At 42.8% G+C, this 27,634-nt stretch overlaps 1 protein-coding gene across 1 annotated transcript in view; it reads left to right on the top strand.

Annotated features, from left to right (window-relative positions):
- Positions 1 to 27,634, top strand: part of STK39 (serine/threonine kinase 39) — a 1,578,058-nt gene that overhangs the window by 1,060,603 nt on the left and 489,821 nt on the right. The window contains exon 11 of the mRNA XM_078681624.1: positions 11,174 to 11,296. Within this exon, the coding sequence (XP_078537750.1) occupies positions 11,174 to 11,296 (123 nt within the window). The remainder of the gene's footprint in view (positions 1 to 11,173; positions 11,297 to 27,634) is intronic.

Here is a 27,634-nt window from a genome sequence, read left to right on the forward strand (position 1 = left end):
ATTTTTGTCATTCATGGCGTGCTCTTTTGCTCGTTTTCCCTTTCACGTCCTACCTAATGAGCATATTACTCGACCATTAGTTACCTACCCATGCACTTGTCAATACACTTGCTGTTCGACCTGCCTATCAGCACTCCTTATTACTCAGCTTTATGAGCTTGTCATCACTCTGGAGTCACTACTCCAAACAAGCATTCCCCTCAACCTACTCCTATGTCAAGCCACCAACACATATGTATAGCATTTCAGATAACCTCAACATTGTTTCTTTAAGGGGCTTAACCACCCGATAAAGTTCCAGAAAATTATAGACTATTTAGCTAAAACAAAAGGAGATATTATACTGTTACAAGAGACAAAACTGTCTAATAAAGACTCTGAACTCATCAATCACAACTGAATATCGCAAGTGTCCTGCTCACCAGAGGAACGCAAAAAGAAAGGTGTTTTCACACTGATAGAAAAAAAAACAATATCACCCTTAAATCGTACTCGCATGATGAGATAGGCAGACTCCTAGTTACTCACTTAGGCAGAGGCAATGGCACCATACATGTCGTAAACATATATGGTCCTAACACACACGACCCCAGCTTCTGGGGAAATGTCTCTAAAAAGATAGAAGACCTACCCCAAGACGACCTAATCATAGGTGGTGGCGATTTTAATCTTCCATTAGACCCTATAATAGACCGCTAATCCACATGTAAATTTCATCCCACAAAATCCGTAGGTGTCGTACTGAAAATTTGCTCTAAATTTAACCTCAAGGACTCCTAGCGCCTCCAAAACCCTGATGCCAGGGACTACACTTTTTACTCAACCCCACACAATTTGTAAACGAGAATTGAATATATACTTATCTCAGGCTCATTCACCCACCTACTGGACCAAACCAATATCTTGCCTAAACTAGTGTCGGATCACTCATGTATTGACACCATGTTAGACGGTAGTCATTCCAAACTTTCACTTAAAAGATGGCTCTTCAACAATGATGTTTTAGTTGACCCCGAAGACAAAAATAAAAACAAAGACTCAATTAAGGATTTTCGCAAAAATAACGATCTTCCAGAGACAAATGTGAACACTCTTTGGGATGTGCTGAAAGGGACCCTGAGAGGGGTTCTCATAGAAATTAAAGCAAAAATTAACAAAGGTTATAACGCTGTACGTATCAAGCTAGAACAGGAGATTAAACAATTGGAAATTTCACATGCCAACTCTTTAAACGACAATACTTTAAATCAACTTACACAGAAGAAGTATGAATACAATAAAATTTCGAGTGAAAGTGCGGGGGTATGAATAAACAAATTGGAAAAAAACAATATCACCCTTAAATCGTACTCGCATGATGAGATAGGCAGACTCCTAGTTACTCACTTAGGCAGAGGCAATGGCACCATACATGTCGTAAACATATATGGTCCTAACACACACGACCCCAGCTTCTGGGGAAATGTCTCTAAAAAGATAGAAGACCTACCCCAAGACGACCTAATCATAGGTGGTGGCGATTTTAATCTTCCATTAGACCCTATAATAGACCGCTAATCCACATGTAAATTTCATCCCACAAAATCCGTAGGTGTCGTACTGAAAATTTGCTCTAAATTTAACCTCAAGGACTCCTAGCGCCTCCAAAACCCTGATGCCAGGGACTACACTTTTTACTCAACCCCACACAATTTGTAAACGAGAATTGAATATATACTTATCTCAGGCTCATTCACCCACCTACTGGACCAAACCAATATCTTGCCTAAACTAGTGTCGGATCACTCATGTATTGACACCATGTTAGACGGTAGTCATTCCAAACTTTCACTTAAAAGATGGCGCTTCAACAATGATGTTTTAGTTGACCCCGAAGACAAAAATAAAAACAAAGACTCAATTAAGGATTTTCGCAAAAATAACGATCTTCCAGAGACAAATGTGAACACTCTTTGGGATGTGCTGAAAGGGACCCTGAGAGGGGTTCTCATAGAAATTAAAGGAAAAATTAACAAAGGTTATAACGCTGTACGTATCAAGCTAGAACAGGAGATTAAACAATTGGAAATTTCACATGCCAACTCTTTAAACGACAATACTTTAAATCAACTTACACAGAAGAAGTATGAATACAATAACATTTCGAGTGAAAGTGCGGGGGTATGAATAAACAAATTTGAAAGCCTTAAACTCTGAGAAGCTAACAAAGTAGGTAAAATGCTAGCATCTTACCTTAAACACAAACAGAACCAACATAGAATCACGTCAATTAAAGACATGATCAACCAATCACATACTAACCCAAAGGAAATTTTAAACTGTTTAACATTTTTTTATGAATTTCTATACCATAACAATCAAAACTTCGATCCGCAAAAATTTACACAATACCTAAGAGGCATAAAGCTCCCCAAACTTTCGGAACCTGATAGGGTCACACTTGGTAAACCAATAAATGCTTCAGAAATCTCCAAGGCCATTAAAACACTGAAAGATAATAAGGAGCCGGGGCCAGATGGCTTCACTGACAAATTTTACAAAACTTTCATGGATCTTCTTCAACCAATCATGCTCAAAGTATTCAACAACATAGCTAGCTCAGGCGTTACAACCGACTCAATGGCAGAAGGCAATATTATAGTTCTCCCCAAAGAAGGGAAAGATCCATTACATTAAAAAATAAAATTAGACCTATATCACTCATTAAAGTGGAATGCAAAATGTATGCTAAAATACTAGCCACCAGACTTAACGAGTTCCTCCCTAAACTAATAAGTAACTCAAGTAGGCTTCAATAATCATCGCATGTCAAACGACAATACCCATCTTCTCTGTCACGTCCTCAAAAACGTAAATCATAAAGGCACACCATCTGTAGCTATAACCCTAGACGCAGAGAAAGCGTTTGACAGAGTCTCATGGCTCTTCTTAGACCAATGTATGAAGTCCCTTGACCTCGGTGACCCCTTCATCAAAATGGTCATGCCATTATATGTGACACCTGTTGCGAGGATTGCGGTCAATGGTCCCCTCTCTGAACCTCTCGCCCTTCAACAAGGCACTAGACAAAGCTGCCCACTTTTATATTATTCCCATGCTGAGTATCGAAACTGCGGATCCCGCCTCATATTTAAAATTCAGGCATCCATACATATTAACCGGTTCCCCATTTACTCTTCACCCCTGGACCCGATTGTAATGCCAATAAAACAGTACTTCATAGCGCGCTTACCGTGACACGTGCAATCGAGACCTTTAGTGTTTCATTTTCATGATAAAAACTGCACTCCACTCCCACTCCTCTTGTGAGAAAAACTTGAACTAACCCATAATGGCGAACACTCGCCTTTATCACCTCAACTACCGCAGGCTGCTTTGTCACGTGATATATAGCTCACATTAAACTCAGTACTGGATTACTAGAATTCTGTGACAACGTTTCCGTTTCACTCCACTATCCAGAATGCCTCTGTGGGTTAGCCACAATGAAGTTCAAGTTTCCGCTCCCCACCCAAAACATTACGAAATACAAGAATATATGAACCCACAGCATGTTGAATACTAAAAAACAAATTTAAAATCGTCCACCACATGATCACCATGTTACATTTTGTTGAATCTGATGCTTGCTGTTGAATTTTCAAAAAAACATTATGAATTCCATATCTTTGTGACCACGGTCATGTATGGCAGGGAAGTATTACTCCCGCATTCGCAGTATTTGTAATCCTGTCTGTTATGCTCTTTCCACTTTTCTTCATCACGGGTGCAATCTCTCCGATAGGGCGGAAGTTCACTCTGTGACACAACAATAGTGGTGAGATGCACACCTTTGTACTCCTTGAATTTTACTTGTGTTCCTTATTAACTGTACTCCTTCAAATTTAACTATGTCGGCGTGCTCGCTCTCCACGCTCCGCCCATTTGCGCTGCAATCTAGTAAGAACACGAGGGCACCGTGTTCCGGTCCCCAAAGCTGCACAGCCTATTACAATGAATTTAATGAATTAAATTCGTAATCAGTCATTTATTTTTTCTTCTATTTTATCCAGTAATAATCATCCTTGTTATTCTTCAATTCATTACACTCATTGCCATTTTTGCTCCTTTACTTTACTTTTCATAAAAACGCAGGAGAATCACTGTTTCCACATGCCACGATTTTATTTGGCAAAACCCAATGCATTTCGGGAAGAAGCCTTCTTCAGGGGTTTCTATGATACAAAAAGAATGACATCTTAATCAGTTCCATTGTCATAATAATACAGTAAACAAACTAGACTCAACCGTATTTCTCAAATAATTAAATAAGGCACGAAAATGTACTTTCACTGTCTGTGGCTCATTCCCTTTTTCTACTAGCACTAGCAACCCTTCTACAGGTCATTAAACACAATACTGACATCACTGGGATAGGATTCAATAATGTGCAGGTTAAACTAGCCGCATACGCGGACGACATCCTGATAGTTACAGAAAACCCTGGATCCTCAGTTAAGGCACTAATGCACACGATAGGTGGTTACTCTGAACACTCCGGTTGTAAGCTGAACAGAGACAAATCTGAAGTTAAACCTTTAAATATACACATTACAAAAGAGATTTTAGGTGACTCAGGTCTGGCATGGCAACCCGGTTACATTAAATACCTGGGAGTCGAGTTTGGAAGCAACTTAATTGATACCTTACACTATAATGAACTCACTATTCTAGATAAAATTAAGAAACAACTGGACAAATGGCCCCCCAGATTTATCACCTGGTGGGGCAGGATCGAAACAATAAAAATGTTGATCACCCCACTAGTCAATTATCTGATCAACATGTTACCCCTATTATTATCCGAAGACTTTCATCACAAACTAGATAATTTTATTTTTAAATTCATCTAGCAAGGTAAGAAGGCTAGAATAGCCCTCACAAAACTTAGGCTAGGTAAAGCTCTGGGAGGTGTTAAACTGACCAACTTTAAAACGTATCAAACTGCTTTTCTAGGGAAACAAGGTTCATATTGGCTGAACTACACCCCAGTGTGGCTGGAAATTGAAAAAGCCATCTTAGACAACCTAAACCCACTCACCCTTTTAACCACTAACACCACAAGACTAGCTAGATCTAGATCCATATTTAAAAACAAATAAACCTCCCTACTAAAACTTGACAAGAAACTTCACACAAGCATAAGACTCTCAAACATGAAATCTCTATGGCACAACCGTAATATTAAGTACAAAGGCAAACCCATTTGCTTTGAAAATTGGATAAATGAAAGCACCTTCATCCCACACCAACTGGAAGGCTCATTATTTCCCTTAACTTTCTCCGAAATCCAAAGCAACAACGACCTCAATCAAATGGAATTTTATAAGTTTATTAAAATTAAAACTGCCTTGTCGAAATCTAAGCTGCATAGACAAAAACCCCAAATTTCACTACAAAAATTACCAGTTTGGGACATCAAGTCTACCACATCTATAACCTTCTACGCCCTAAAGCCACAAACTTGAACAAAAATCTAATTACGTTCTGGGAACAACACACCTCTAGTCCCCTATCAGAATCACAATGGACCCAAATATGGAATTCAGTTACTTACCAAAAAATCTCTCCTGTCGTATCACAAACAAAACTTTGGCTCCTCCACAAAGCTTATTGGACCCCTACACGTCTACACAAGCAACATCTACGGCCAGCCCCAGCTTGCTGGAATTGTGAAGAGGAAGTAGGCGACTTAGCACACCTCATCATAACAATTCCCCAGCACACATGGTATATAAGCAACAACAATTTCAGATGTAATTCACATGTAATCTGAACACAACAATAGATCCAAGCTATTTCTTTGCCCTTTTATTCTTTCTTCAAGCTTTAGTTAGTGATCTTTTCCCAAGCCAACACGTGATTCGTCGCCTCCGTATGGTTGTACATGCAACTTTTTCAAGGCTTCAAAATTCACTTTAGTGAAGTATTAAGTGTGGTGATAATTCCAGGCCATGTGAATAACATCTGAAATTGTTGTTGCTTATATATCACGTGTGCTAGGGAATTGTTATTATGTTCTCTTGTTGCTTAGGCCACAATCTTTAGAGAGGCTGGTGGTTCTCTCAACCCTACAGCACCGTAACTACAGTTGATACGAATCATATATTCTCAGTGGAATCTCCCTTTTGGCGCCTGTTACCTATTAATTAAACCACCATTTCTATATATGTGGTACACCTCATCCTTCACCGCTAAACCTTATCCTCTTTCTGGGACAAAGTGTTTGAATTTGCCTCCACCTTATTCAACTGGCACCTAAAAAAAGTTTGACCCCCTGATTGCTGGTTTAACCACTGTAGGTTTAGAAAACCAGCCAGATAAGGCAGTATTGGATCTCTTACTCACATCCGCAATACAAATGGTCTTAAATAACTGGAAGAACACAAACAAAGCCTCTTTCAAATGTTGGATTAACTAGATTATACATTTAAGGGGCGCTGACAATATTGCTCTCCAACAGTCCCCTTGAAAAGCTCCCACCAGACATATCTTGGATAGGTTAGACAACTACTTTACCTCAAATAAACCGCCTTGACTTGGTCCCAGACACACTCTCTTTTAATCATTCTCCAACGTATTGATCCCCTATCCCTACTAATTGCTGACAGTGGATTATCCTCCTACCTCTACACAAGCGATATGGTGAGTATTACTTCTATGGTAACTCACGCGGAAAGTTTTGTCTATACAATACCTGATCTCTGTTTCTCTACCGTCTCAAGTTAAATAACGAAACTTACCCAGTATATGTACTCTCAGGCCTCTTATTATTATTTCATGAGTTTGTTTGGCACTCTTTTACTTTTATTACTCAGTATTATTATTAACAGTCTGCTTATTTTCCTGGTTTTACCTTATTGTGTCTGATTGTTTATACTTGGTTGTATCTCAATGCTCTCCTCTCCTGTTGTTTATCACAGCCTAATAACCAAGTCTGTATTATTATTAATTATATGCTCTTTAAAATGTAATGAAATCATTTGAACTTAAAAAAACTGTGTACCATATACAATTATTAATATCAAGATTATGAAAACAATTAAATAATTAACATAATCATTTTTCTAATTAACAAATAAAAACATTACCACAGTGTTAATATTATCTGTTAAATATCAGTATAAATTGACATAATTAACTATCTAACAAATTAAAGCCCAAAATAGTATAAAAAATTTAAAAAATAAATATTTAAAAAACGTCCCACCTCTACAAACTCAACAAACTGCCAGAACATTACCATTAAAAATACGTAAAATATATTCCCAAATAAAAAGAAACAATAACTGCATTCAAAAATGGATATACGAGATATTATTGCCATCAATGTTTTCTCCCAAAATATTTTTGACATCACAATATTTTTGACAGAATATTTGTGGCTCGTCATATTTTAGAAACAATATTTTCGCGGAATACCATCTTCCCAGGACATCGGTAGCTTTTTAATTTTTTTATTTTCCGTTTTTGGAGTGAGAGGAAGGGGGAGACTAGAAATGGCTAACAAGCAGTACTCATCACAGAAGCCCTCACAGTCCCATGCGCTGCACCTTCTCACAGGGTGAATAAAAATGTACACATTGACAGGTCTGTGTTTGGACTACACAGCAGTGAGATTGAAGAGGTACAATAATTCCTGTCCAACTGCCATCAAAAAATTACACTTCATTCTACTTAATCAGCAGCAAAATCTGTCAGTTGAACAGTTACGGAAGGCCCCATACTACTAACTTATGTACTGTTGAACATGTACATGGCCCACTTGGCATATGCATTACAAAATATGGGCAATCTGTTTTATATGTTAGCTGATGATACGCAATTCTGTTTCATTTAAATTCAAGAACCTCTAAAAGCCAACAACCCATGTGTCATCATATGCAGAAATACTATGATTTGTTCCCTGTGGATGCTCGGGACTTCCACCCAGCGTTGAACTGTTGATTACCAATAATAGCACAGACAAATGTGAACCCAGGTTTTGGCCAGAAGTTATGGGGCCTTCACCTTCTTCAGGAAACACTGCAAAGAAAAATGTTATTCTGAATGCAAATGTAACATTTGAACTTCATGTAACAAAAGTTGCCATTGGTTGTTTCTGGCAACTTAAACTCTTTAAAAAAAACTCAATCTATTATTCCAGTTAGTCACCAGAAACAAATTATAATAACCTTTATTCAATCATGTCTGAATTATGCATATTCTTGTTCTTTAATTTGAAGATTCCAACTGACTCAAAGTGCAGCATCTCGCCTTGTTTCTTAATTGTTTGGCTAAGGACCTCACCATCTGGGTCAGGCACAGGAACCAAAAGCAGTCCAGGCAAAAATGCTTAAATCAGCCCCTCTTCTTTTGTGTCCTTCCACTATCTATTTCATTCCATCCATTCAGTCTCTTTCTCTCCTTTCTTCTTCTCCCTCTCTGATCACTTTCTCCCCGCCTTCCCCAAACCTTACCCTGCCCGCTGTAATTAACCTTTTAGAGGTGGGGAAAGTGACAGAGGCACCAGGAGTGGCTCTCCGCTTTCAAAACCAGCCTCCAAGGTCCCAGCCAACCCAAGAAATGCCCTGTGAAATAAAAGGCTTGTCCAGCCCTGCACATCGGCCCTGTTCTCTTACAGCTCTACCGGTTATTGTTGGAGCTAGGGATTCCATTGAAGGCCTAGTGAATGTGCACAAGGTCCTTCATGTGCATGCCCTTGACTCCGGTGCAAATTTTTTCTTGATGTTCCAAAAAGATTGACTACCTCGTATGGGAAGAGAGCCTTCCCCGTTGCAACAAAAAAGGAGTGGAATCTACCCAGGGAATCACGTGGACAAACCTGCTTGCCCAGTTCAAAAAACATCTGAAAATCTGTATTTTCAAGGTGGCTTTAAATCAGTTTTTTTACTGAACATATTTTCGCGTTACTTGCTTTCAAGGTTTAATGATTTTTACAGGCGCCAAGAAGCTACGCAGATCACTGTACTTAAGAAATATCTGTAACATATCAAAGTAGCATAATTTTCACTGACATAACATAACATAATATAACATATGATTATATAACACAAAGTTAATATGCACCTAACTGATATACTCTCTGTTTTAGAAACAGTAAATCAAAAGTAATAGTAAGTTAAATACCAAATGTCATAAAAATGGGAGCACCTTGAAAAGAATCCCACAGTTATACATTAGTGATGATACACATTTTAGGCGTATTTATTATAGCAAATGTTTAATACAGTAAACTGGGTGTTCTTGTAATGGCTGCAGAGATGATTACACAAATCTAAATAGATAAAGGATGTGAAATGTATGGCTTAGGTTCGCTTACGTAAAACAAATGTAACCAGGGCTGCTGTGGTTTATGTCTCATCGACCAGTGATTCGCTTAGTGAAAAACACAACACGTTTTTTTAATGCGCAGGGTTCTTTAATTATCACACACCAAGCTAACTTAGCTGCCATTTGAGTTAATTTCCCACAAATTATCCATGAGGTAAAATTGCTTGTAGTATTTTACCCTATTGGACATGAGGTCAATATTCTCCTTCCAGAACAAGAGAGGAATTTCTAGTGAAATTTTAATGGGGTATATTTTGTTCCACATCAAATAACTTGATTTGCCATTTGTTAAGGCTGCATGCTGGATTACCTTTGGAAAGAAAAGGCATGTAGGTTGAAAACAGCAGTTTTGTGTGCCGATCCAATTAGCCTATGCTGAATTGTGCAGTGTCCAAGATATCCTTGACATTCAGCACTGCTCTCGCTTTCACAGTACAAATCACTAGCTCACTTGGTGGGTTTTGATCTAGGCTGCCCCAGGGATCCTTTTCCATTTCTCTTCCTGGGGCTCAATGTACCATGCAGAGATGAACCAGGAAGCGATTTAGCAGGAGTTCCCTTAGAGATCAAATAGGCTTCTAAAGTTAATACAGGTCGGTTGAAAAGAGGAATGTAATAACATTGTTCAGTGTTTCGCCAGCAGCTTCCTAGAAATGTACTACCCAGCTTAATTCAGATTAGGCAACATTTGATCTGGTCCATTGGCGAGAAGTCATTTCATGTCAATAGTGCTATGGATTTATGTATTTTGTACATGCAACAATAGTCCCAAACATACAATCAATACGAGAAGAATAAATATAGACAGAATCAATCTATATTGCGAGTGACATGTCCAGCCGGACAGTGGTCTTCAAAGTTTACTCAATATACAAGTCATTAAAACCAGGAATACCTTCCACAGTTCAACCAGTGTGGTACACAAGCCTGTGCCCAGCACTAACAGAACGGGTACAGAGGGTGAATATACAGAGCGAAGAAGGGCTATTAAGGCAAAAGGACGTTTCTGTCATAAATACAGTTGTACAGAATTTTCAAACATAGCACCATTACATCACATTGTAATCAAGTTTAGTATATAGGTGCTAAATTGGTCGACGGCGTTTTGGATGCCTGGAAAGACACACGCCGACCGACTCACCCGGTTCCCCAGGCCCCGACGGACATTATCACGGTCCGCGGATTCACGCGCTCGATTGTGAGCGTTCCCACTGCCGAATATTCTTCACTACCTTCCTAACTGCCCGACACGATTGTGTTCACTGGCAATTAGAGGCTAATTATTGTTAAGGCTTTCACTGAAATGTCCTGATGATGGTCCCCGTGATTTACTAGGGGGTCCGAAACGCCGGCGACCAAATTAGCACCTATATACTAAACCTGATTACAATGTGATTTAATGGTGCTATGTTTGAAAATTCTGTACAACTGTATTTATGACAGAAACGTCCTTTTGCATTAATAGCCCTTCTTGGCTCTGTATATTCACCCTCTGTACCCGTTCTGTTAGTGCTGGGCACAGGCTTGTGTACCACACTGGTTGAACTGTGGAAGGTATTCCTTGTTTTAATGACTTGTATATTGAGTAAACTTTGAAGACCACTGTCCGGCTGGACATGTCACTCGCAATATAGATTGATTCTGTCTATATTTATTCTTCTCGTATTGATTGTATGTTTGGGACTATTGTTGCATGTACAAAGTATGTTCCCCGAGGTCCCTGCTGACTTATTTGGGGCCCCTTGTTGTTGATAAATTATGGATTTATGTATGACACAGACAATATTGTCTTATTTTGCAGGTTAGGAGGTTGCCGGGCTCCAGCGGTCATCTCCATAAGACTGAAGATGGCGACTGGGAGTGGAGCGATGATGAACTGGATGAAAAAATTGAAGAATTCAAAGAGGAATTTTCCCAAGAGCAGGTATTTATTTCTAAGTGCATTTTGTCTCATGCTGACCACGGGCACATTTAAGAAAGTGTCTTATAGAGTTTTGTCAGATTTGCCTTTAGTTTCAATGTCATTTCATTTCTGTATCCTTTGTTTGAAATTCAAGAAAAAGTTCAAAAGCAACGAAAAGTAGAATTTTACTTTGGAGTCAGACTATCACATTAAGGAATTTGGGTCGATTCAAGTGCTATTCCCCTATTTGTGGATGTAGTTTGATTTACAACTACAATTTAGAATTGGCTAAGTTGCACTTGTAAAGTGGTTAAGTCGGGCACTATATAATTATCTGACTTTAGTACAATATGCTGGACTATATCTTCCAGCAAGTGTAGAGAGCGTGTGCTTCAAGGTGAGCAAGACATAAAAAGTTTGGGGACACCAACAAACGTGTTTTTTAGCATTTAGCTAAGTGTCCACAACCAGTTCCCACCCTAGCAATGTTCAAAGATTTACTTTGTCATGTTTATCTAGCCCTTGTTGCAGGCTCACTTGTACAACATGTACATCTGTACTTGGAGAACGCCTCTTCACATACACATAATTAAAACCTGTCAAAATTTTTCCAGGAAAGCTCCTGGAAATATGCAGGCGTCTCAGGTTTCAAGGAGTATTCTTCAAAACAAAGAACTCCTAAAATTTGCACATTTTACCTATGCAATTTCATCAACCTGCATATTTTTCAATTGACAATCAATTCCATTGCTCATTCCTGTCATGTACTTGTTCAGATGTGTTCTCTTCTTAAGGGCAGGGGTATATTCTTGTGTATTGTGGGAATGAGAATGGGGTTAAAATAATCCCAAGATTGTGAGGGCAATAAAGAAATATTATTAAAGTACAAATGCACTGTAGTATCACCTTTGATCATGAATATGTAATATGTTACACCAGATACATTCCTGCATTTAAAAATGCTTTTGAATGTTCATACATTAAATTAATAAAAGAAGTACTCCCGGAAGTATTTGATTCGCAAAGTTTTTCTCTCATAATCCTAGACTCCATTGAAAGTACCCGAAAAATTTAAAATGTACTCTAAATTTAGATAGAAACCTATGGGAGAAAATTTCGGACTTATTCCTGAATCTGGCTCCACAGGTTGGCTACTTGGTGACCTGTTGTAAACAATTTTTTGCGGATTAAATTTCCTCGTCTCTTTTCTCTTTTAAGACAGTTTTTAGTATTATAAACCTTTAACCATAAGGCAATAAGTGTGCTTATGAAATCGCATAAAGACAGGGTTTGTGATTTCATCTGTTTTTTTCAGATTCTGATGGAGGTTTTTCTGTGTTTTCCAATTTCTGTCACTCAGTCGTTAACACTGTTTAAACATTTCAGCGCCATAAATATTAGCCAGTCACAGTGCCGTTCCAGTGCTTAAAAATTTATTTGAAAATAGCATTTTTATTGTCCTGGAGCCACCTCTAATGTGAGATGATGTATATATAATTTTCAGGTCGAGCCTAGACAGCGGATGCTCTGTCTCTTTGAGACATGATGTGTTTACTGAGTGAGCTCACTAGTGTTTAAAAACTTAAATGTCCCGCCTTGTTGTCAGTTGTAGTCTTCCTCGGAGCAGCACCTATCTTTCCGTATCTTTACACTGTCGTCTTAATGAGGGTTTTTTCTGGAACGCTTTTTTTCATTCACTCACTATGCTTCAAGCTCCATTGCGGTATGTTGTTCCTGTTCCAGTGTGGCTCCTCAGCTGGCACTGCAATGATTCCTACTCGTGTCAAACAACTATTCCGTGGTACTGTGCACAGGTCTTTCTGCAGAACTCTCCACACGGAGCTGCCTACATAAAGCTCATTTTTAGTTATTCATCAAATTCATGGGGTTTTGTTTGTGCCAATGCTTAAATTGTGTTCTCAATCCACTGTTACAGCGAAGTTGAGAGTAGGCGACTTTGCATGTCTCATTTCCGCTTGTAAAAAGCAACAAGCGTTGACAGTCTCCCGGATCTGTGAGGATGGTCGTCCTGGTGCCTCACAAACATGCTAGGGTGTACTGAGGAAACAGAGGGAGATATTACTTCCGCTTATTTTCTATATCTAAGTTTTTTAATGGCAGTTTTATATAGCGCGTATATGGCCCAGTAGCACACAGTATGCAATTAAATTATGCAATTTTCTTTGTTTAGCATGTGAAGATTAAGTGAGTTGTTCCAGATTACAGGAGATTTAGCCACTGGGGCAGAACATAACTCTATATGGGCACCTTTCTCTCTGTGCATTTGTCCTTTTTCCGTCTGGTTGTATTTTTACTGAGGGACATACGTTGAATTCCGGACATTCTTGCTCTCACCATTTGCCTATATGGTGGCTCTCACCCGAAAACTGACAGGAGGTCATTGTCAACCTTGTTTCACACTGCAAGTACATTTACACAGCTACTGCAAAACTTGGTTTACTTACTTATCAATGACGTAAAGAACACACTACAGGTGGTCTCGATCAACCAATTTATTAATTTGCAGTGTTTTACATAGCGCCTTGTCTATAATACAGGCCCAGTTGTTACATACAGGTAGGGGAGCTGGGAAAGGGGGTTGCCAGATTTATTGTACACCCGCTTCTTCTTGTGTCTACTGCTAAGGTAGCCGTATGGACGACAAGGGTTAATATCGTGGACTGAAAGGAATGTGGTGATGCAAGAGCTATTAATAAAGATGCCTTAGAAGAATTCAGGCCCTCTTTTTTTCTGGCTGGTAATTTAAATTTGTAAGCAAATAAAAGATACTCGTATCACTGATATTGTGTGTGAAATTGCCTACCGTAATACTTGTAATTGAAGCCCAATTAGATTCACTCCCAGAATTGAGCAGTGTCTCCTAACCGGATTGCTGCTCAGTTGAAGACTTCAACCCTCATCACAAATGCCTGTAAATGCGGGTGTTCACCATACCAGGAGTTACTGGACTGATCGAAATTATATATTTTCTTATTTTCACACATGGATTTTGAATGCTCAAAACACCCAATATTTCAATGTGACACTCCAGGGAATAATATCCAAGAACTGGAACAGAAACACAAATTCCTGCAAATTATTCCCTCAAAGAATGTCATTCCAGTTATATTCCCACACCAGGACAGGACCCACCTGTAATGTGGGCCATGATTAAACAACTTGATTATCAAAATCTTATATTAAGCAGAAAATGGCTATGCACTTGAGGATTATTTGCAGGAGCGTCCCATTCATTTAGGAGCGGTGGGGCGAGGGGTCAAGGTGAAGGTAGGAGTCGAAAACGACGAGGTAAAGTAAAAAAAAAGAAAAACACCATGCGCTTGCGATGCAGCGAGTGCAAGGTAAGTTCATTTTTAATGTATTATTTAACTTTACCTCCTCCTCGTCTGTCGACACCCCTCCCCCAAACCACCCCCAAACCCCATCGCCCATACCTGCTCCTGAGAGCGTTCTAGGGCAATTAAATATGAAAAACCTGTCTCGCTAACTTTTCAACTTCAACTTTCCGACTCAGAAATGAATCCTGGTTAGTCCAAAATTATGAACCCTGACTGTTGAATCTGTTTAGGGAAGATTGCACACAATTGTTTAATATTCTGACATAAGTACCAAGGAGTTCCCCAGAGCATAAATCTTACAAAGGAGATGTTGGTGTTTGCGGAGGCTACCAACTCGGAAATGCTAGGGTCGATTCACAACAGCATTTATGAATATGGGAATTACTAATGGAGGGAAGCAAAATTATCTGTTAATAAAATAATAAGTCCAGGTCCCCCAACAAATGAGTTTTGGAGCCCATCACCTGCAACCACCTGGAATATATTAATGACTGGTGGTAGCAAAAACTCCGTTGTTTTCAAGGTATAAAAGTAGAGGGTTTGATTCACAAAGGCATGTAGCCTGCAACTAAGGCAGAAAAGATAATAATAGACACTTTTCCCTGCCTTGATTGTGTCAAAGGCAGCTCTGTCATAAAAGGATTGGAAATACAACACCCTAACACTGGTTAAAAATTCAACATCAAATACACGTTCACCTGTGATACCAGTAACTGCTTTTATCTTCCGAAATGTCCCTCAGAAAAATATATGTGAACAAAATAGAAGGCAAAATCCCCAAAACACTGCTATACAAACAAGAAAGCAGCATAAGAAATAAGTCTTACATGTCATTAGTTGCAAATACTTTAATCAAATGCACCGTAAGCTTAATTACGTTTTCAGGTTGGGGAGCAAATCAAGCAAAACAACATTAATAAAGCCATCCTATCAAGGAAAACATTATGTTTAAAAAAATATCTGTTATCTATTAATCTTGTTTAGTATTATTGCTTGACATGTACATGTTTCGTCTTCACATGTACATTGAAATGTACTGTTTTCTTTTGCTTTGTTCTTTGACCTTAATTAAATTGTTACTGCTTGTTTATTTTGTCTTTACACGTACTTTCCCCCTGTCAATCAATCAATCAATCAATCAGAGCATTTATATAGCGCACTACTCACCCGGAGGGTCTCAAGGCGCTAGGGGAGGGGGGGTCCGCTACTGCTCGAACAGCCAGGTCTTGAGCTGCTTCCTGAAGGCAAGGTGGTCCTGGGTCAGACGGAGGTGGGTCGGGAGGGAGTTCCAAGTCTTGGCGGCCAGGTAGGAGAAGGGCCTTCCTCCTGTGGTGGCTCTTCGGATGCGGGGGACGGCGGCGAGGGCGTGGCTGGTCGATCGAAGCTGGCGAGTGGGAGCGTAGAAGTTGAGGCGGCTGTTGAGGTATCCTGGGCCTTGGTTGTGTAGGGCTTTGTGTGCGTGGGTGAGGAGACGGAAGGTGATTCTCTTGTTGACCGGGAGCCAGTGCAGATCTCTCAGGTGTCCGGAGATGTGGCTGCGACGGGGGATATCTAGGATGAGTCGTGCTGAGGCGTTCTGAATCCGCTGGAGTCTCTTCTGGAGTTTGGCGGTGGTTCCGGCGTAGAGGGAGTTGCCGTAGTCCAGACAGCTGGTGACGAGGGCCTGTGTGACCGTCTTCCTGGTCTCGGTGGAGATCCACCGGAAGATCTTACGTAGCATGCGTAGGATGTTGAAGCACGACGAGGAGACGGCGTTGACTTGTCTGGTCATGGAGAGGGAGGAGTCCAGGATGAAGCCCAGGTTGCGTGCGTGGTCCGTTGGTTTGGGTGCGCTGCCTAGGGCAGGGGGCCACCAGGAGTCGTCCCAGACGGAGGGTGAAGATCCCAGAATGAGGACTTCCGTCTTGTCCGAGTTCAGTTTCAGGCGGCTGTTCATCATCCACTTGGCTACGTCTTTCATCCCTTCGTGTAGGTTGGCTCTGGCGGTGGCGGGGTCATTGGTGAGGGAGAGGATCAGCTGGGTGACGTCGGCGTAGGAGATGATGTTGAGATTGTGTTGGCGTGCGATGGCTGCGAGGGGGCTCATGTAGATGTTGAAGAGGCTTGGGCTGAGCGAGGAGCCTTGAGGAACGCCGCAGATGACTTTGGTGGCTTCTGATCTGAACGGGGGAGGCGGACTCTCTGTGTCCTTCCGGCGAGGAACGAGATGATCCATTCCAGAGCCTTCTCCTGGATTCCGACGTTGCTGAGGCGCTGCACTAGGGTACGGTGGCAGACAGTGTCGAAGGCCGCGGAGAGGTCTAGGAGGATGAGGGCCGCTGTTTCTCCGTTGTCGAGCAGGGCTCGGATGTCATCGGTGGCTGCGATCAGGGCGGTCTCGGTGCTGTGGTTGGCTCGGAAGCCAGACTGCGAGAGGTCGAGGGATCCGTTTGTCTCGAGGAAGGCGGCCAGCTGCTTGTTGACGGTCTTCTCGATGACTTTTGCAGGAAACGGGAGCAGCGAGATGGGGCGGTAGTTCTTGAGGTCGGTGGGGTCGGCTGATGGCTTCTTTAGTAGAGCCCTGAGTTCGGCGTGCTTCCAGCTCTCCGGGAAGGTAGCGGTGTCGAAGGAGGTGTTGATGATGTCCCGCAGGTGGGGTGCAATGACAGCGTCGGCCTTGTTGAAGACGTGGTGAGGGCAGGGGTCGGTCGGAGATCCGGAGTGGATGGAGTTCATCGTGCGGACGGTGTCTTCGGTGCTGATCGGGGTCCAGGCGCGGAGGGTGGTGGTGGGGGGCGGTGGTTCAGTCATGGCGTGCGTCGGTTGAGTGCTGAAGCTGTTGTGTATGTCCGCAATCTTGTTGTGGAAGTAGGAGGCGAGGGAGTTGCAGAGGTCTTGTGAAGGGGTGATGTCGTTGTTTCCGGCGTTGGGGTTGGAGAGCTCTTTAACGATGTTGAAGAGTTCCTTGCTGTTGTGTGCGTTGTTGTCCAGTCGTTCCTTGAATGCAGTTTTCTTGGTGGCGTGGATCAGTTGGTGGTGTTTTCGGGTGGCGAGATTGAGGGCAGTCATGTTGTTCGGTGTTGGGTCTCTGCGCCAGGCTTTCTCGAGGGCTCGGCAGTTCTTCTTGGAGCTCTTGAGTTCGTCGGTGAACCATGGGGCTTTCTTGCTGCCGGGTCTGCTAGGCGGGGTCTTCAGCGGGGCGAGGTCGTCTGCGCAGTTGCTGATCCACTTCGCGAGGTTGGTGGCCGCCTGGCTTGGGTTCGTTGCGCTGGTGGGAGGGTTCATGCTCAGGGAAGTCGCGAGCTGGTCGGCTGTGATTTTGTTCCAGCTTCTGCGTGCAACCTTTAGCTGGTGGTGGTGGATCGTGGTCCTTCTGAAGCTGAAGTGGACGCAGCTGTGGTCCGTCCATTGGAGTCCGGTGGCGTGGCTGAAGGTGATGTCCTTGCTGGATGAGAACACGGGGTCGAGTGTGTGTCCGGCGTAGTGGGTGGGGGTGGTCACCAGCTGCTTGAGTCCGAGGTTTGCGAGGTTGTCCAGCAGGGTGGTGGTGTTGCGTTCGTTGTTGCTCTCCAGGTGGAAGTTGAGGTCCCCGAGGAGGATGTAGTCAGTGGAGGGGATGGCGTGCAGGCTGATGAAGTCGGCGATGTCTTCGCTGAATTGTGTGCGTGGTCCCGGGAGTCTGTAGATGAGGGTGCCTCTGAGGGTCGTCTTGGGGTTGATGTGGATCTGGAAGTGCAGGTGTTCGGTGGGTGCGAGGGTGTCGTCGGTGTTGGTCGTGATGCAGATGGTGTTCCTGTGGATGATGGCGATGCCTCCTCCTGTCTGGTTGACGCGGTCCCTCCGGATGATCTTGTAGCCGTCCGGGATGGCGATGGCGATGTCGGGCGCTGAGGTGGCGTTCATCCAGGTTTCCGTGAGGAAGGCGATGTCTGGGGCTGTGGCGTCGAGCAGGTTCCAGCGCTCGACGGTGTGTCTGTGGACGGAGCGGGTGTTGAGCAGGATGCACTTGAGGTGGTTGCTGCTGGTGCTCGGCTTGGTCGGTGCTGGTGTAGTGTCGGTCCGGATGCAGGTGAACTTGCAGGAGTGGCAGCAGAAGGGTCCATGGGTGCGTCTCGGGGTGGCTCGATAGCAGTCCGGGATTCGACCGGCGTTGAGTGCGTGGAGTTCGGTGGCGTCGTAGGTCCGGCGGGTGGGCTGGTGTCCTCGGCAGCCAGGGGTCCTGGCACTGGGCGTGGTCCAGGCGCGGACGGGCACAGACGGGCTTACCTTTGGCGTGCCTTCGGCGCACAATCGGCGCGCCCGCTGCGCGTCAACGCTGCGCATGAGCACGGTCGCCATTTATGGTGAAGTGCAGGGAGGAGGAGCAGCTGGGAGGCGGGAGCGGGGAGGGTACAGAAGGAAAGGGGGCGTATCCACACTCCCGGCGACGGGAAGTGGGGAGGGTGGGCGCAGGGGGCACTGCACAGGGGGGGACAATAACAATAACACGAGTAAAAGGAGCAAAATGGGGATAAAAACGGTTACAATACAATTACACTGAAAAAAAGAACAGCAAGGAAATGCGGGAACCACGAGCGACGGTGGGGGGCGTGACCAGGAGAAGGAAGGCTCAGCGAGGCTGAGAGCAGCGGCAGGCGGGGGCACACGCGACAGCTGGTGGCCGTGCGGCGCGGGGGTGTCCTAAGATTAGGTCACACTCACCTGTGCCGCACGGTCTCCATTTATGGCCAAGTGCAGGGAGGAGGAGCAGCTGGGAGGCGGGAGCGGTCAACACGGCTGACATTGGTCCTCTCTTCCAATCTTCAACTTTTCAGTATCCCTGGATTTTCCAACATGCCTAAGTAATGCAATGCAGCACCACGACTTAGTTCCACTGAATAGACAAAGCAGTGCTGCCATGACATTCACTCGCTTCAACTTCCAGGGTTTCCCAAGCACTATTGATGTCTTGTGCCAGTTTACGTTTGGCCTTGTCCAGGCAAGCATGCAATCTATCGGGACAGTACCTTCTGCTTTCTTATGTCTTTGCTTTTTAGGTCTCACCTAGGCAGCGCTTGAGCTGCCTCTTGAAGACATGCTGTATTTACTTTGTGGGCTTCAAGCATGCCCATCGTTTTCAATTTGTTCATTTGTGAGCCATTCGGAAATTCTGGCTTTTCAGTGGGGCACTGGTTTTCTGTTTCCCTCCTTTGGTGTTTGGTTCTCTCTCATTGAGCTTAGCCCTATTACATGTAGTCATTCCCTCCTGTCTATTTATTTTAGCTGTGGTATACAATTGTTTTTAGTCTCTGCTCGTGTTTTCCAAATGTTTTGTTTTTGAGCTTTTCAATCTAAACGCGCTCAGCTGGTGACATTTTCCTTTTCCAACCAGAAGGTAGCAGGTGTGTGCATGTGTAAACAAACTTTGTTTAATTATATTCCTTTGGAGACCACACAGCTTTTATTTTATCAGCACGGCACCCACTTCACATACGTCGCGTTTCATATTTCATAATATTGTTTTTTTTTATCAAGGAGGTAGCCTGTGGTATTTTGGAGGTGGCACAGATTTTGTTTTGTTTCATTACTTTATTTTAGATGCCACGCACCATTTATTTGATCAGCACAGCGTCCGCTTCATGGCTGCCACACATTATTTTCAATATGGCGCCCACTTCAGGAGGCCTCATGCCTAACTTTTTAACTAAATATCTGCTTTCATATCACGGCTGTTACGGGCAAATGAAGATGCCGATCTGTAGGGGTGAATGTAGATGACTGTGATGCGTTTATTTGTTGGGCTTATGGAATGAGACTCAGTTGACTTTGAGGCTGTCACCTCCCTCCCGTGAATTTTACAAAGCATGTTACTGAAGTTTCTTGTTAATAGCAAATCTTCAGTCTTCAATACTTTAAAAACATGCCCCAGTATAACAGCGACCAGTCAAAAACAGGGTGAAACGTTTTTGCTGTAGTTGAAGATTTCGGAGGGATGCTTGTCTTTGGTTGACAGTGTTGGTTATTTAGTAACATTCTCTGCAACCCTCTCCCACATTATTGCTTGCCTGCCCCACCACCCTAACCAGCCCAACCACTCCTCCTGTCCCTCACTCCTAGTCACTGCTTTTTTTTACTAGCAAGGTCCACTCGTGGTGGCTTTCAGATTCTGCGACTATTGACAAAACTGAACTTGTGCCTAGCTCACCTTGATACTGTACAAGATTTGTTTTTGTCTTGGACATGTTTGGAGTAAGGCAGTTTTTATTTTGATGATAGAGACAGCCCACATGTGTTAGTTCATTGAATACATTATTTTACACCGTATCACATCATTGGTGTTTTTTCCAAATGCAAATATTAGTGAGGCACGAGTGCCTTGGGGTGGCTTAGAATTATATTGCCTCAGATGGCTGACCTGCAGTTTGTTTGGTGTTACACGGTGGCCTCCTGCCCAGAGTTAGTGAGAGATAGCTCTGCATCCACCGAAGTATACAATCGGGCACCTTCTTGCAGAAAGGTGAAAATTGCTGTGTATTCCCCAGTGACATCTACAACCATTGTATCTCAGTTATGCTGGAACTTTTTCTGGTGCTGTGTGTGTGCAATTATGAAAATACCATAACCAGACAACAAGATCAACAAAAGGTATCTGTACCTATGACAACATAATCTTACAATGAAAAGGAGCCTGTGTACATTAGACCCAAATAAAAAAAATAGATTAATTTTATTGGTATATTTTTGTCTCCATAAAAGCCATTAAAAAAAACATGTGAAGAATCATGAATAACTAGACAACATAAGTTGAACAAAGGACTAACAAGGAATCATTGCATATATACATATAGAGAAATTCACAATAACAATAACTATAAATTAAGTTGAAATCAGACATCACATATACAAAAAGGAGTATACATATAATACAAAGAACAGAGTAGTGGCAAATTGATACACTTTCTTCTATGTATTTTCTATGCGCATTTCGGAGTACACAGTGCCTTCTTCAGGAAAGCCACAAAGATTCCTGGGTAAAAAACATAAAGATATGTTTCATAATATATCTGTATATATATCTGCGTCAAGTACACTGAGCATTTGATAACTTTAACTGATATTCCGCATGCGTGAGATATAACTCCATGAATGAGATTGTATCAGAATTATGTAAACAAAACAAAAAATGGAAATTTCCGAAAAAGATAGGTGTATTATCAGAACATTTTTTATATCTATCATGATGCAGACTCATTCATGACAGTTAATCGAAAAATAGAGTATGAACCTCCCCTGTGGCTCTAAGGCTTGAGTAAGTGAAAAGAAGAGAGTAGTACCATAGATTTACCCAGTTAATTGTGAAAAGGAAATGAATGAGCATGGGTGAAAAGAGAAAAGATGAGAAATTCATATGAAAATTAAATCATCTTACTAGAAATGAATGGATAAAAATCCAAAGTAAATGGAAGGTAGGTATGATGGCAAAAGGGAACCAAAATAATTCTAAAAAAATAGAGAGGAAGGTAGCGTCATTAGCATTGTGTTATGAACTGCCAATCTATTTGGGATGTATATCTGAAGGGCTGTATCTAAAGGGCAGAATAAGTGAGACAATTACCTGAGAAGTTACTGTGGTGGTCCTAAAGCCAAATTGGCTAGGCCTGTTTAGGAACCCTGAGATGCAAAGGGTCGTTGGTACTCTGGAATCAAGCAAGATTCAAATAATAATATAACCAAAAGGAGTTGACTTTCTCTGGCATGACTAAATAGAAAGAACTGTCTGATAATCACTTACTAAAAGATGGATGCCTGTAGATTGTAGGATCTTCAAAACAATTCACATCTAGATTGACTCACTATAAAAGAGGTACTTGAGCCCAAGTACCCTACTGGAAGACTCTCTAAGATGAAGAGAGTATGATATTCTGCGGAATTTAAACGATATATTAAAGATATATTTGTAGAATAAAGCGGAATATTGACATAAAAATTAACAGTGGTAACCGTAAAAGGTGGAAAGAAACCATGTATCACCTCAGAGATTGTCTCTCGCAGTTCGAGAAAGTGCACATCTGTGGCTTGATATAGAATCTGCTAACGTGTTGCTAGCGGGAGACTTCCTACTATAAAGGTTCTAATAGATGCATATACGGTAAGGCCATAAGGGTGTATAGCCGGCTAGAAAAAAGGTAAAAACCACAATACTAAATGAGTGTCACTAGAGAGACCGAATTAAATGTTAATAATGATTAAAGGGTACAGAATAAGTTAAACCAGAGATGTAATATCGAATCTGTGTATCAAAGTAAATAACTCTAAGAGACCGATAAAGCTAAACTGCCACTGGCATGGAGAACCGGATAGTTTTGTCATTCTAACTTAAGGGCTGACATATCCTCAATACGTGACATGAATGTCCAATTGATAATACCTAAAAGCCGGAGCGAAATCTAACGAGTGAGGGTTTTTCTCTATCATTACTCATGTAGTCGTGACCGCCGTCCTCCATCTCCACCATCTGGGCGTGCGTTGCATGGGGTGAGGACGTGAGAATTGAGATTTCTCAAGCTGAAGAGCTGTATTGTTGTACTCAGATCAAACGCCTATCCCCCAAATATTGTTTGCGCCTCATACACTTCAAATACATACATATGCTGTATCGTACTCCCACCCAACTTCATAAATTAGGTCTTGTAGCAAGTGCCAGATGCTTGCGCTGCGCCCGCGGCTGACTTTTCTCATCTTGCCTAGCTGTGCCCCGGGTATCGGCCCACTGGCGTAAGGTTTGTGCTATTATCTCAGAAATTACCTCGTCACCGCTCCAACCTGACCCTGTGCTCTGCCTCTTAGGCTTCGTTACGTTTTGCCCGGATGCCTTCCGTCGTTTGACTGCCATGCTGCTGGTCCTTGCGCGGCGTAGGGTTTCCATGTGCTAGGATCGCAGGCCATGACCTAAGGTAGCCCTCTGGCTTGGGGATGCGTACTGCTGTCAAACCCTCCTATCTGAGTTCTGGAACCTTTTGCCAGCCAAGACTCGCCCACTTGACATATGGGGTCCGCTAGTCACCTACCTTTCAAGTCATGATTCCTAGCACCCTACGACTTCTCCCGCACTCCCCGCCGGCACCCCGCCCGCGGCGGCCGCCGGTTTTAGTCCATGAGCAGCTTCCACTTTGCTCACCCCCGCCCATCCTCTTTGCCCCTCTCCTTTACTCATGATGCCTCTCTCTGTCGTATGTTTTCACCTCTCTAGTGGTTTTATGACAACTCTCCATGACTTTGTCTCCAATGTGTCATAGGTTTGTGACTGTCTCTGTTGTGCTGCAATGTATTGCTGTGCTTAATCCTTTGCTGTTGTAGAATTTTGTAATTGTGCTGTTCAAGCTTTCCCAATAAAGGTTTTTGAAAAATCAAAAAAAATAAGATATGACCGAAGTAGAACATAAAAATTAATTTGTTTAAAGCGTGAATTATGAGAGATGTTGGGTGTTGTTTCAGCCATTGTAATTGGGCTGCAAGATAATATGACTCGAGATCAGGGATGGCTCTCCCCCTGCCATTGCTAATGCAACTCTTTTGCGTCCCGTCACCCAAATAAACCCTATAAGTAGGGAGTCCAGATCCTTAAACAGCACCCTCCCGATCCATAAAGGAAGTGTGATAAAAATATAGAAGCCGGGGTAGGGCCACCATCTTCAGGAGTGGTATCCGGCCTGACAGTGTCCTCCAAAACTCAACGGAAGTCCACAAAGATCTAACAGCTCGCACTATGTTCCCATCTAGTAAATCAGCAAAAAAGCAAAGAACACAAAGTTCCTTTCTCCTTCCTATGGCAGTAGGGCAACCACTGCAGGCCAATGACCCAGGCAGCACTTCAGCTTGGGAATAGTCTTTCCTCCGTTTCGTTAGGTTCCTCTCCTCAGTAAAGGTTTCTTCTTGTAGTCCAAAGTGATCTAATTTCATGGGATCAGGGTCCCAATATTTATACCACAAAATCCTTTGTTCTCTGAGGGGAGAGGGGCCTTTGCCCAGTCCAAACCAGTTCTGAAGCACTCTGTTTACCAGGCTTCTCCTTTCCTTTCACAGTGCAGGGCAGAAACATCAGACGCCCCACAGGAGTTGGAGCCAGCATTGTGGAAGGCAAGTACAGTCCTGGAGCACTTTGTTTACAGGACTCCTTCTCTTCTTTCAGTGGGCAGGGCAGAGACATCAGCCACTCCCCATGGGGTGGAGCCAGCATTGTGGAAGGCAGGCACAGCCCTAATTAAGGTTCAGGTGGAACTCCTCCCTCCCATCTAGATGCAGATCTCTCTATTCACCACTGGGTGACTCAGTCTGTCTCCTGGAATTCCCCAACCCTGTCACTCACAGAACCAGAAGAAAAGGGAAGGTTTAGGGACTGGGAAGTAGGTGCACTTGCCCAGTCAGCATGACAGTGCCAGACTGCACGCAGGCTCTGCAATGGCAGGCCTTAGACACATTTTACAAGGCTGCTTCTGAGGGTGGCACAACCAGTGCTGCAAGCCAACCAGCAGCCCACCAGCAGCATTTGGATTTTGCACGCCCTGGGCACCCTCAGTGCACTAGACTAGGGTCTGACAAGTAAACCAAATAGCCAAACATGGAATCACTGATTAATACATCAATTTACAATAGGGAGCACTTGCACTGTGGCACTGAATAGCAGTGGCACAGTGCCTAAAGCATCTAACACCAGCAAAAATACATGAGGCAACAGCAAAAATGGAAGGGAGACCCATGCCAATGGTGCCAGGTCTAACAAGCGGCAATCCATCTCACAGTATTTATCTTGCTGGAGGACTGGCATTATCATGAAAAGTTGAATATACCATCCATGAATGCAGTTTCCATGTCATCTTTGAATTTGCAAAAAACAATAAAGAACACAACAGCTGACCAAGGTCCAGCACTTCAATTCCACTAGTTTCATACAGCAAAGGATAAGTGCAACAACTCCCAGCATCCGCCATTGAAAGATGCCAATCTAGTATAAAAGCCCAAACAAGAGGATGGTGCACTGGATAGAAGTTAAACAGGAGACACACCTGTAGTCCGAAAAAGTTCTTCTTTTTATTTAATCTTGTTTGTTTTCAAACCGGCACACAGTCAACGCGTTTTGTTCCCTAGTGCCACGGGAACTTCGTCAGGGCTTTTTGGAAATATCAATTAATATATGGAAAACTGGAATATTTCAAGGTCGGTCAAATACAGATGTTTACGAGCACGTTTGATTTAATCAATTTGAAAGGTCCACGTAATTCTGGATCAAACAACAGGTTTCAGAAAGGCACACATAAATTCGAGCAATGCTTCCAAAAGTTTCTTTAAACACATTCTTGATAAAATAAAACTATAATCCAATAATGATCACCAGGTAGAAGCATGGACTCATAAATATAAGAACATCTGGGTATGAGTAGGGCCTGTTGTCAATATCTTAATAAATTAAAACTTAGATCCAGTGAAAATCACAAATTTGGAACATGGGCTCGTAAATATAAATACACACGGGTGTAAGTAGAAACCGCTGTCAATATCTTAATAAAAATGAAACCAGTATTCAATGGTAGTCATAAAATTAGAACATAGACACATAAGTCCGAAGACCCACTGGTATAAGTAGGACCCGCCATCAATATTGCAAAATGAACGAACAGCTACCAGACAGCGTGGTGGCTGGCAGTGCCATAGTTGTTTTTGGACTACAAGTGTGTCTCCTGACTTACTTCTATCCAATGCACCTTCCATGTCATCCTCGACACTGAACTCACCATGAAGCGCCAAATCAATGCTTTTGCCTCCTCGTGCTTCCACACCCTTCGCATGCTCCTTAAAATTTTCAAATGGATCACTGTCAACATCAGGAAAACTGTCACCCAAGGCCTTATCACTAGCCATCTTGAGTGAGGGAACACTCTCTACCCCAGAATCACACCCAAACTTCTCAATAGATTCCAGACCATACAGAACACAGCAGCTAGACTCATCATTAACGTCTACAAATGCACCCACGGCACCCCCAGCTCTGGAACCTCCACCAGCTCCTCGTCCACAAGAGATGCCAATTCAAGCTCCTAGCACATTCATACCAGGCTCTACATGACTAGAAACCAGCCTTCATCAACCACAGCGTGAATTGCCACCAACCTGCCAGACACCTGCGCTCCACCTCCCAGGCCATCGTGTGCACCCCTCCACATCTGCTGTAGTGGAAGATGTGCCTTCTCCTACCTCAACATGAAAGCTGGAACCAACCTGCCCTTCCTCCTATGAAAATCTCCCTCTCTGGCAGAATTCAGAAGAGAACTCAAGACCTGGCTTTTTGAATGAGGCCACCTATACCTCAGCACCTGGATGCTCTTGGGGGTGAGGATCAGCGTGTTAAATGACTGTTTGGTTGATTAATTGATCCTTATTATATCTTTAGCCTCTACATAGGGGATTTAGGTTCTTGTAGGAAACTGGGTTACTGGTTGAAAGGGGTGAAACCCAACACTAGCAGGAACCACAATTCTTGTGAGGGTGAAGTCACAAGCAACCCCAATTACCCTGTGCGTAACCCTCTAGTAGCTTGGCACAAATGCATTCAGGCATAACTTAGTTGCTATGTGTACATTATTTATGCTGCACTTCAGACAGTAATAAAGTTAAAACACCACAATAGGAAAGCCCCTCAAAATAGAATAACATTTTATAAATATTTGATACTGATACCGCAAAAATCCAATTAGTAGAACCAGAGATATGCAACTTTAAAGGTTTTGTAAGAATCATGCTAAGAACTAAAAAGCACCAACAGTAGTTTTCTACAGGTTCAGGCCAACTTCGATAGAGTGCGTGCCAGATACAGGACTGAATTCAGTTCACTGAGAAAGTAAATTAATGCTACCTGTGCCCAGGGCCTGTAATTCTACTTGTGGGCCTGCAGCAGTGATTGTGCCACCCCCCCCCCCACCCACGTATCACTTTAAACATGTATTAGGTCTGCCATTGCAGCCTGTGTGTTCAGTTTTTAAACTGCCTT

The sequence above is a fragment of the Lissotriton helveticus genome, chromosome 3_1, assembly GCF_964261635.1.
Source record: "Lissotriton helveticus chromosome 3_1, aLisHel1.1, whole genome shotgun sequence".
In the NCBI taxonomy this organism is placed as follows: Eukaryota; Metazoa; Chordata; class Amphibia; order Caudata; family Salamandridae; genus Lissotriton; species Lissotriton helveticus.